General features: G+C 41.0%; 1 protein-coding gene across 8 annotated transcripts; it reads left to right on the forward strand.

Moving 5' to 3' along the window:
- The first annotated feature begins 115 nt into the window (after positions 1 to 115).
- On the forward strand, positions 116 to 11001 carry LOC128878814 (zinc finger protein 845-like). Of its 8 annotated transcripts, none has more exons than XM_054127358.1 (11): positions 116 to 4387; positions 4835 to 5065; positions 5136 to 5336; positions 5416 to 5829; positions 5914 to 6384; positions 6820 to 7107; positions 7625 to 8056; positions 8129 to 8265; positions 8352 to 8473; positions 8532 to 10532; positions 10603 to 11001. In XM_054127358.1, the coding sequence occupies exons 1-10, from the start codon at positions 4064 to 4066 to the stop codon at positions 10505 to 10507; spliced, it is 4596 nt and encodes a 1531-aa protein (XP_053983333.1). In that variant the 5' UTR covers positions 116 to 4063; the 3' UTR covers positions 10508 to 10532; positions 10603 to 11001. The 8 variants fall into 8 exon arrangements, with proteins under 8 accessions (XP_053983333.1, XP_053983330.1, XP_053983331.1 ...); XM_054127355.1 differs by having other exon boundaries at positions 116 to 2544; positions 3603 to 4387; positions 8532 to 11001; XM_054127356.1 differs by having other exon boundaries at positions 116 to 2544; positions 4020 to 4387; positions 8532 to 11001.
- Positions 11002 to 11327: the final 326 nt, after the last annotated feature.

The following is an 11327-nucleotide window of genomic DNA, read 5'->3' on the forward strand; positions in this document are numbered from 1 at the left end:
AGGTATAATAACCCTTAACCAAGTTCATAGATATGGTAATCTCGTAATTATGATTTATATAATTTTATCTTTCACGATTAACAACGAGAGATTGCAAGAAAGACTAGAAGTCGTTTAATCGTTCTGTTTTATACGAAATAAAAGAATTGACAAAACAGTCGACGTTCGTATAGAATAAAAAATAGACAGAGTACTTTATTCGTTAATTAGTCGGTATAAAAAGACCACCAGCTATAATCTATCGAGTCTTTTTATCTAATCATTGGAGCACTCTACAAGAAATAGTCGTACGCTCCAAAAAGATCGTACTATTTGCATTTGCATAGTCGAGCATAACAAGTAATTTTTAATGGATAATTTTGAGCGATCATCAATCGAATAGGTATCCTAGTTTCGTAAAAAATGTCTGTTTCGTTCGTCGTCGTCGCTATGCCGACCAATGCCGACAGATCGATGCGTCCATCTTTTTTAATTCAGTTTCGTATCAATCATCCAACAATACAGACTGAAAAATGTTTCCAATACCAACATGTTAAAATGCAAAGTACCATGCGGTGAAGTATGCCTAATATATTTAGTCGAATTCGAATAGAACCGTTCCGATCGCGATGTACGGTACGATTTACGTATCGTTATTCTTTCCTGTCTACGTCGATGTTATTGAACGCTGAAGAATGCACAGAGATTTGGCAAAAACGAATCGAGTTAGCGTTGAAAGTATACATATTTCGAATAACAGAAAAAAAACAGCGTGAAATTTCATTCGTCGGAATGAAACAAGCGGAAAAGTTGAAACGACGCAAACGTTTACATTGCTGAAAAGAATATATCGACAACTATGTAGCGTATGTAAATATTAGGACTGTTGAATAAACTTGTTTAATAAAATATGTTATTTGCAGACGAAACTTCTAAAATAGATAAAAAAATATTGCAATAACAACGAATAATGAACCAGTCCATTGAAGAAGAATTAGAACTGCAGGAAGCAATAGTCTATTGGATGACTACGAGTCGATAATAAACGTGGTTAAAACATGCGTTACGATTGCACATAGTAAAGAAATAATCGATGAAAGCGTTGCACAGTCTCGTTAAATTTTTCGATATAATTTGTAGGACATTTCAAAGAAATTTCGAGTAACATTCGCGATCGTGATTCATGAGAAAATGGAACTGATATCGACGAAGAAAATTTTGTAGAATAACGATAGATGAAATCTTAACCTGTTAAGCGACCCAACTACTCGACGAAAAACCGTCCCCTGGCTAAATAAAACCGATATAGTTTAATTAATATTTTAAAATATCTTGTAATAAATAAACGAGAGAATCATAGAAGGTGTGCGCGTTGTGTAAAATAAACTATAAATATTTTGGTAAGAAATAAATGGACGTCGCACGACAATTCGTTTCGCGTGTACAAATGAAAAATATACATATTTTCCCATTGCATATAATAACTCATCTATTTTCTCTGCTGTCTTTCTTATAATCTCTAATTACAAATCAGCGTCATAGTAACATTACGTAACAAAGTAGGAGTAGAAAAAAAATAAATTAACTCGGTTCAACGTACACGCTAACTTGTCCTTCGCAAGTTAACATCGTCACCATTGCGGTTATCGATAATGAATCAGTCGTTCCTTTTTCTCCTAGCTCGGTATGTTTACGCGAAATATGATTTTGGATAATGAAATACTCGATCGTTGTCGATGATACGGGCGTAGCTGTAAATATTATATCGGATACCATGTTCGCATTTCTTGGCGCGAGTCCTTGTTGTATTTATACATTATTTTCACTACCGAGCAATAAAATAAGTAATCCAACGTTAATGTTGATGTAAGGACGATTAAGGAGCCTAGAAGAACGATAAAAAGAAGACTGAGTGCTTTTGGTAATAATTTTTAAGACGTATTCGAGGGAAATTGTTTGTTTGATAAGCAGGAATTGAAATTGGTGTTGTGAGACTGGTTTCTCGTGGTGGTGTTGGCTGGTCTCTGTCAAGGGCTGCAGGAGAGACCAAAGAGAGGAAGTGGGGGCGTGCGAGGACTGTACGTGGATACCAGAATCGGAATCAGAATTGGAATTGCAGATGGCGCCCGACCTGCGCCACTTCGGCATCGCCATCGTTCCTGGCCGAGTCGAGTCGGTCAAAGAGGAGGGAGGGGCTGCTGGTTCGCTCGGTCTTCGTAGTCTTTCTACGATTCATCCTTCGGTTCGTCGGCTATTGTAATACTGTTAGCGCCGACGACGACGAGGTGTCACGAAGATACATCACGGTATCGCGATAGTATATAAGAGCTGTAAGAGAAGCGAGCCTGTGACGAGAAAGAGGAGAAAGGGAGAGAAGGAGGGAGGGAACCGAGGGTCCAGCGAGCGTATCCGATTTTCTCGGGCGTCGAAAATCGTAAGACGGTCGCGATGGTAAATCCGGTGCTCCTGGTTGGCTGTTCAGACTGTTTATCGGCGTACCTATTTCCAACGGTCGTTCGTTCGGAAGATAACCTACTGCTTCAAGCGAATTAACTTCTGTCCGAGGTTTGTTTTTTCCTCGACGAATTCGAGATTCATTCTCTTCCCCCGTTTCTTTTTTTCGCTCGTGTCACACACACGCGTTTAACGCGCTTTAAATGCTGTACGTTACTTCCACTCGTCGTTCAATCGCATCGTTCGACCATAAACCGGAAATCGCCGGGAGAAACGGAAGTCGCACACGCGTGTCGGAAAACTGGATCTTCTTCCTTCTCTGTTGATCTTGTATCGTTCTCTGTTGGATCGTTCGCGCGTCGACGAGGGACTTTTTCCTTATAGTTGATCAAGATTACGCAAAAAATTACATACTTTACGATTATAAAGACAAACGAGTGCGAGCCGTTGCGGTAACGAAAAGAAATTCATGCGCAGAAAAACGATTAACGTTTCCAGCGACATGTTGACCCGCGGCGATCGACCGTCGCGTCGTATCGTGTAAACCGGATGTTGGTAGTAGGAAAGTCGAGTTATTGGAAATGATTATACTCCGAGTGAGCACTCGCTGCGTTTAGAACGATTAACCAGCCATTTTTCGACCAAGTAAACGTACGCAATCGTGAAATCGTTAAAATAATTTTAACGTTTATTGCTATGACCCGGGATGGCTCGAATCCTAAATAGACACGAAAGGTCTCTTGTAATAATTTTCCTTTGAATAATTGTAAACACGATAATGCGGAATAATCTGCATTTCTTCGTCGAGTAAACCGAATACTTGACTGATTTCAGTCAGAAAAATGGCTAAAATATTGTTTCAAATAATTGCATGTTCGTTTAACTTTGAAGACAAATTTGGCCAGCTTTTAATCGTAAAGTATTGGATTTCTCAAGTAAATTACGCGTTTAGTAATCGCTAAACGGTTCTTGTAAACATACATAGTTATTAAAGAGTTTCGTCTGATCAATGTATACACGGATCAAGTTTTTTAACGGCGTCGATGGGTTCTATCGTTCTTCGCGTTGGCATCGCGGAAATCGATAGGAGGAAACTAATAAAACGATATCGCGTTATTCTCGGTATTTATCTTGAGATAGATTCCCGTAAAAATAGGATTATTTGACAGGAATGCTCCGACGGGTTCCCCGTAGCAGTTTCGTTGGTAAGAAAAAAATATGGCGGCTTGCAGCCTCTAGATCGCGCGACCACCGAGTACTCCTACTCGTATCCGTACTTCCGTAACGTCCACCATAGGGTCTACCGTCGCGGTTCGATCAATTGAAACACCCAAGGAGATTATACTTGAAATAAAGCCGCGTATCTTTCCCTGTGATGTTTAAATCACGAAAAAGGCGAGTACGCGATCGTGAAACAGTGGCTCGACAAGTAACGAGTCATCGGGAAGGAGAAAACTGTGTAGCTGTAGACTTCTGTAGACCGACGGAGAAGTGAATGTCGTTCTCCTTTTTTTTACCCCATCGAGAGATACGCGAGACTCGAGAGGAGTCGAGGGGAAATAAAAGGGTATCTCGATGCGCGACAGGAACACGGTAGGACGTACGTGAAACGGGTCGAGCTTCGTCCAAGATGTCAGGAAGATTGCCTCGTTTGCGTGCACTTCGTCCACGACCTCAGAAACTCAAGAGCGAGGTCCGCAAGGAAGGTAACCTTAAAGAGAATCGACAGGAAGTCGCGATGAGGGAACATGTGTCTCGCGACAGCACCGAGAACACCTCGCACGATGACAAAGATGATGGGTCCGCGAAGAACAATTTAAAGATCGAACACGATGACCTCCTCGACTGCTCGGGGCCCTCGCAAAGTTACGAGTGTAAAACGTCCAAACCACCGAAGCCTTTGACGAGTCTTAAGGCGTACCTCGATCATCTGAAAAAGGAGCACAAACAAAAGGTACAGTATTTTTATTATTATTAGTAATGAATGAAAATCAAATTATATCTTACTAAATTGCTGCTTCTTTCTCTCACTCACTCACTCACTCACTTACTCACTCACTCTTTCTTCTCTTTCTTAAGAAAATAAATAATGGGTGTAAGGTAAGTAAAATTATTTAAAAATTATGTTTTTTAATTGAATTGAGAATAATATCATTCCTAAAATGCTACAAGTATTTTAGAAATTGGTTTGGTATCTATCGATTATTGTTTGTTTGAAGCATCTGTAATAATTTGGTTTTAATCTATGGGTACAAGTTACAGTTGAAAATTAGATAAAAATTCCTGTATTTCTTCCAAGCTTACTAACAGCATCCGATAACACTGTTTCCAAGAATCATTTGTAAAATTGGACAGAGTAAAATTTGTACTAACTCTACGAAGAGTATTTAATGGTTTCTAGGGTAAACTTGCACGCGATGCTGGCACGAGATGTTCGATGTGTTCGCATGTTGCATTAAGTTCAAGGGATTTGGAAAGTCATCAAAGGGTACATCATCTAAAGAGAAGATTCTTTCGATGTGCTAAATGCACTTACGTGACACATGTACGTGCTCGTTACACAAAGCATGTGAAATATCATTCTATGCCGATGATCAAGTGTGATGCCTGTGATTTTCGTACGCCGTACAAGGTTAATGAAATTTTTATAGAACATAATAAATCGATGTAAAATAATAATAAGGTTTAATGTACTTTTGCAGTGGAATTTAGACAGACACACTCGGAATCACGGAGGAGGAGGTGCTTTTCAGTGCCGTGCTTGCAATTTCACAGCTGATATCAGGCAGAGTTTGACGGTGCACGAAACTAATCATCACGAGCCTCCTGTAGGGCAGACGAATCGCAAATCTAACGCACCTTTCGAACGTAAGCCGAGAAATAGTCCAAAGCGTTACAATCAGGTAACATTAATAAGTTGTTATGTAAACACTTTATTCTACTTTGAGATGCGGTAGAAACCTTTACGTAATATAATTTCAGGTGGGTGCGAGTGACTTTCGGGAGAAAATACACATATCTGGAAGTACAACGCTGTCTCTCAGTCCCGGAGACTCGTTCATTTCCGATCAGTCGATGAATTCCTTAGACGATAAACAAAGTGCAATAGCTAATGCGGAGTGCATAGCGTTAAAATGCGAGGAGAAAGGCTGTCAATTCATTACCGCATGGGATTCTGAAATGCAACGACATTTGGCGGAATGTCATGCTCCGATTTCACCGAACAAATCTAGAAAACCACTGCCAATGTTAATTCCTTTGAGTCCTACTAAATCGAACAGTACTACCAGTGGTTCTTCCACGACGCTTTTAAAAGTTCCGCGAGTCAGGGTAAGACCAGAACTCGCACAAATAGCAAGAGACACCGAACTTGCCAAGTTGTATGGGAATAAAGAAGTGAGTTTCTTTCTTTTAATATTAATCAGTATACATGTATACATATGCCATAGGATTATTGTAATACGAATGAATTGTTCGCAGGCCAGCAATTTAAAGAAGGATGCAAATAACGCGGCAGATTTGTTTGAAAAAAAAAATGCGTCCTTCTTTGATAAGCTAAAGGAAAAGCTTACAACGTCGGCGTCGATAAATAATGGACTGGCGGAGGTAGCTGTAAGTACTACGAACGATTTGAAATGCTGGTGTACTTTTAAAGCTAGTAGCATGGAGGAGCTGGCTTGTCACAAACAAACACACCACACTGCTCTCAGTGTATCTGTGGGTACAACGCGTTGCCCTAAGTGCAGAAGACGTTGCAAAAGCTCGACTGATCTACAAGCGCATATGCAGTGTTGTCGCTCGGCAAGCAACGATATGTCCATAGACAGTAGCTTAGAAAAATTATCGAATTGTTCAGAACTACGTGTGACCTCGTATCGCGGTGAATATGCATTCCCTGCGCAAACGGATTGGGACGTTAATCTCAGTGGACTGAATTCTTCTGGATCATCGGTATGGTGTTTTTACAAAAATAATATACTTTACCTTACGCGTGCACATGAACAATAAACGAACAATAAACGAACACACGAATGAATATGAGAATTGCAATACGAGAGTCAACAGATCTGACTATTTTTCATTCGCGTCGAACTCGACGTTCAATGTTTTGATTGCAAGCATCCCGTACGGCTATTAGAAAAATCTATAGTTAAAAAGTACGTTTCGGTTTAGCTTGAAACCACGAGTCTCTCATTCAAGTATGCAACGCTATTGTGATAAATTGTACATTATGTTTGTGTTTTTTTTCCGTTTCCTCGATTATTTTTTCTTTTTGTTATTAAGAATGTGCTTTAAATGTTATTTACGATAGTCGAGACCATAGCCTGTTGTGTTTCAAGCGTGTTAACAGTTTATTTTGATAAAGGCAGTCAAATCTTTTGTTAGGTTGAAGGCGCCTCGACGCATCCAAGCGGCCGACGGGTATTCAAATGCCCGCATTGTCCATTTTGGGCGTCCACCGCAAGTCGCTTTCACGTTCATATTGTCGGTCATTTAAATCGGAAGCCATTCGAGTGTTCCCTGTGCGCGTATCGCTCTAACTGGCGCTGGGACATCACAAAACATATTAAACTTAAAGCAGCTAAAGATCCAGTTCATATGACTGCCAGGGTACTTATGACGGATGAAACCGGTCGACGGAATTATTCCAAGTATAACAAGTATCTTGCACAGGTGAAAGCACAAATTTCACTTACATTAAGCACATTAGTCCACTTTATTAGTGATGGTGCTTGCCATTTTCGATAGGCGCACTGATTTCTTTACACTTTATTTCGATACTGTCTTCTTTTTTTTTTCCAAGATTTATTTTTCTCCTTCCCGCGACAAACACGAGTGATGATCCTTGCAAAGTTAATAGTAACATTTTAGAAACGCAAAATATACTTTCTGTATCGAAGCGCTTGGACACTTGATTGGTGTTATGATGTCAAATTTGATTGTAATTACAAGCATATTCTTAGTAAATGGAACCGTCATGATAACGTTCAAAATGTTTCCATTGCCTTGAAAGTGATTTTAATTTTCGAAAGAAATTCTCAGTGTGCCGAGTAGTCTCGTTTCTTCTTCTTTTTTTTTTTTTTTTATTCCGAGTTACGAGTTTGTTTTCCGTCGTGTAACAACAATGTATCGCTCGCACGTTAATACGATGAATAAAAAATACACAATAACCTCATGGTTTCTTCCTTAGGTCGATCAACATTCGTGGGACGAACAAAATATGGAGGAACGTAGCGTGCAGGAATCTAATTCCGACGAACCACCAGCTAAGGTATTGATACTGAACAGCGACGAGTATTTGCAAACGCCAGAGCTTACGTCTGCTCCAGTTTCGATTGTGTCCACGAACGAAGAGAATCATAACGTTAATACTATTAATATTGGTCTAAGACCACCGCCTCCGCTTAAAGCTGCCGCTAAAAATCGAGGACAATCTTTGCTCAAAAACAATTTGATTTCCACGCATGGTCAGTGCGGATCTGTTTCTACTTCGATCACGGAAGAAAGCAAACGCACTATGTGGAAGTGTAAGCGTTGCAACTTTAGACATTCTAACCGAGAGACCGTGTCTTTGCACGTCAAGTCGCACAATGAATCCGAACAACGCCTCGGAGAAGAAAAAGTATGTTGGTCTAAATTTTTCGTCTATCACCCGATTGATCACAAATCGAATTATTTTTTGCATTAATTATAGAATCCATTCGGTTGCGGGGATTGCCCGTTTTCCGCGCCCGATGCCGCAACTTTGTCGATGCACAGAATTCATCATCGCCCGAACTTGGAAGCAATTTTCAAATGCTACTTGTGCCCGTATTACGTTAGCACAAAAGCGTAAGTATTTTTGTACCATTGTAATTTACCTATACTTTCTCGAACAAGCAAAGTTGCGAATTATACATATGTTCTTGTTATCGCAGAGAGCTTTTGGATCACGTCAGACTACACGGCGAAGAGCTTGCTGTTGTACATCAACAGAATATGGAGTATAATTACTCGCCTTCTAAATATAAGTCTCAGCAAGCTTCCAATATCGATAACGGTAAGTTTAACGAATTTAGCACCGATCGACGAATATTATTTGACTTTTATTATTTTAGGTACTAATCGCATGAAACAAGAGAAGCCTGTAGAACAGGTGATTCATATAACTACGCAGAACAACGTTAGTTGCATGGGCAACGCCTCGAAGAATTCCAATGCACCTCCACCGCTACTTTTAGATACGCGAGCTCTACCCGAGGCGCCGTTAGTCTGGGTGTCTCGACCAGATGGTACGCTTGCAAAAATGTTGAAATGTCGTCACTGCCCTTTCGTCTCTTCGCGACGAGCCGAGGTCAGAGATCACGAGAGCATGCATCTCGATTCCCCTAGCCACGGACCCGTGATCGCTTGTACCGATTGTAGTTTCACCTGTGCGCGACGAGAGGTGATGGTTGCTCATACGGACATGCATTCCGGATCCCTGGGCACCGTTCACTGTCTGGTAGACGACACTAGGCCAGATTCGCAACAATTGAGCGACTTGGTTACGCTTCTCGGATTCGCGCATCCTCCTGTGTTGGGCTCGGAACCCGATCTGCGAGATTCGAGACTCGTGCATTGCTGTAGCAAATGCCCAGCGCGATTCCTTTGCGAGAAAGAGTTGAGAATCCATCTACGATATCATTCTACGGAATTAGCCTATTCTTGCCAATGGTGTTCGTACGCCGCTCGTCAGCCGGCTCACCTGTTAGCCCATCAAAAAGCACATTCCACCGAGTATCAGGAGCGTACAAAGTATTTATTATCCATATATGGTCACTCGCAACGATACGCACCTCCTACCACGGCCTGTGTCGAGGCTGGTGGCCAAGACTCTGCCGACTCAGTAGCCGCGATCGCTTGGATCGTGGTCGAAGTTTCCGAAAACTCTAGTAACACCTTCCACAACAATGCGAATCAACGAACCGGGAATCAAGTGTTTACATGTGCCAAATGCCCAGCCCGTTACTTCAAGTTGGACGCTCTGGAATATCACATGACGTTGCACGGTTCGAATAATAGATTCAAATGCACCGAGTGCGATTATTCGTCGAAAACCGCCCAAAATCTGGTAAAGCATCAGGTCGTTCATCGACGACAGAACGAAGCGACCGAGTTGACTTCCAACTTATCGCCGCCTCCCGACCCACAGTTCGGAATCTTCATGCGCGGCAACCCCAACTTTGTGTATCCTAGTTATTTGAGGAATGGTCGGATGAAAGAGAAACGTTACAAATGCCATAAATGCCCCTCTGCCTTCGAGAAAAGAGAACAATACAGAGTTCATCTGACGTTACACGGCGCGAAACAGAGATACCGTTGCGATACTTGTGACTATTCCGTCAAGTACTACGCCAATTACATTCAACACTTGAAGAAGCATCAGGCCAACGCAGAAGCGCAAGCTTCGCGCAGGCAATTCGAAGACGAAACGATTACTATCGACAGCGATTCTTTTTCCGACAATACAGGTTCCCTGTCGCGTTCAGGAAAGACTTTAAAGTCAAACGTGACGACGATATCCATCAATGGAACGTCGATGTTGACCTACGGTGGGATGCAAGCCTCGAATCAGGATAAACAGTCTTTGTTGTTGCTGCAAAAGAGAGGAATGCTTTTGTCGCCTAACGAGGAGATGGACACGTTACGCTGTCAAAGTTGCCCGTTCTCCACGTGCGACAAAGACGCGATGGACTCCCATAAACGTCGACACGGCATCGAAAGAATGACACCGTCCTGCCCCCACTGTGATTATATACCGCGAAAAGACGAGAATGTCGGAGAACACATTAGGCTACATTTCACGAGACTCTATAAACCGGAGTCCTATCTCATCATAGAACTTTTGACCTTGACGATGAAGAAGATGGCCACAAACGGCAAAGAAGAGAAACAAAAGGCCGCGGAATTATTATTTAAGGAATATTCGGATGGAAGATTCTTTCCGCTTACCGATACGAACTCCTTCGGTAGTACTTCCACCGTAAATAATTGCAAAGAAAAAGTTATAGTGGATCCTAACACAGGAGAGACGAAACATTTGGCCGTTTAGAATGATACCAACGATTAGCGATGATGTAATATATATTTCTATGTATATAATATTAAGTATATGACGTATTTTAGATGTTTATATACATTTTCTAGGTACTTCGTAATAGAATCATTAAAAAACTATTACGTTCCCGATCAGTAGGCTCGTAGTGAAGTGTAAAGATAGAATCGTTCGTAAGACGAGTACCGTAGAAATCTGTACCGAACGAGTATGCGTTAAAATGAATTATACTCAATTCTGATCATTGCTGCATGTACAGAGTAAAGTATCCTTTATCGATAGTGACGACAATTGCAATTGTAAGCGACAACGATCGTGATCGTGGCTTTTGGCTGAATACTTTCGAGTTTGTCGCGTCATAAATGTGCAAATTTCAATGACTTGCCATATTTTGTTGATTTATCGAGTATTTCGCCAGGCGTGGTTTAACGTTATATTGTATATAGTACTTGAAACCTTGTACGATACGATAATAAACAAGTACTATTACACATCGGTGTTTATATATTCTTCAACTACCTTTTTCGTTAATAAATTCTTTAAGTACACCCTCGTCGATCTAGAGGTTCGATACGTCTCAATTTTTCATTCTCAAGTTTTGTTGTACTATTATTTTTGTTTCCATTTCTATTTGTTACAAATATGTTAACATTATTCAATGAAAAAATAATAAAGCGCACACTCGATGCAAGTAGATGGAGATAGCTGTCTGTTAATACTAGTTAATGCGTCTACGCGTTAACACGGAAATCTCAAAGCAAGAGGAAGAAGGATCAATAAAATCCTGTTGTACTTTCGCGCATGACGGAATTTATTT

This window comes from Hylaeus volcanicus, chromosome 6 (assembly GCF_026283585.1).
Source record: "Hylaeus volcanicus isolate JK05 chromosome 6, UHH_iyHylVolc1.0_haploid, whole genome shotgun sequence".
Lineage (NCBI taxonomy): Eukaryota > Metazoa > Arthropoda > Insecta > Hymenoptera > Colletidae > Hylaeus > Hylaeus volcanicus.

Excerpts from the sequence above, each read along its gene's own strand:
- LOC128878814 (XM_054127358.1), top strand. The coding sequence starts at position 4,064 with ATGTCAGGAAGATTGCCTCGTTTGCGTGCACTTCGTCCACGACCTCAG. Across the intron at positions 4,388-4,834 it reads AAAAGGAGCACAAACAAAAG|GGTAAACTTGCACGCGATGC; the intron begins GTACAGTATTTT and ends AATGGTTTCTAG. Across the intron at positions 6,385-6,819 it reads TGAATTCTTCTGGATCATCG|GTTGAAGGCGCCTCGACGCA; the intron begins GTATGGTGTTTT and ends ATCTTTTGTTAG.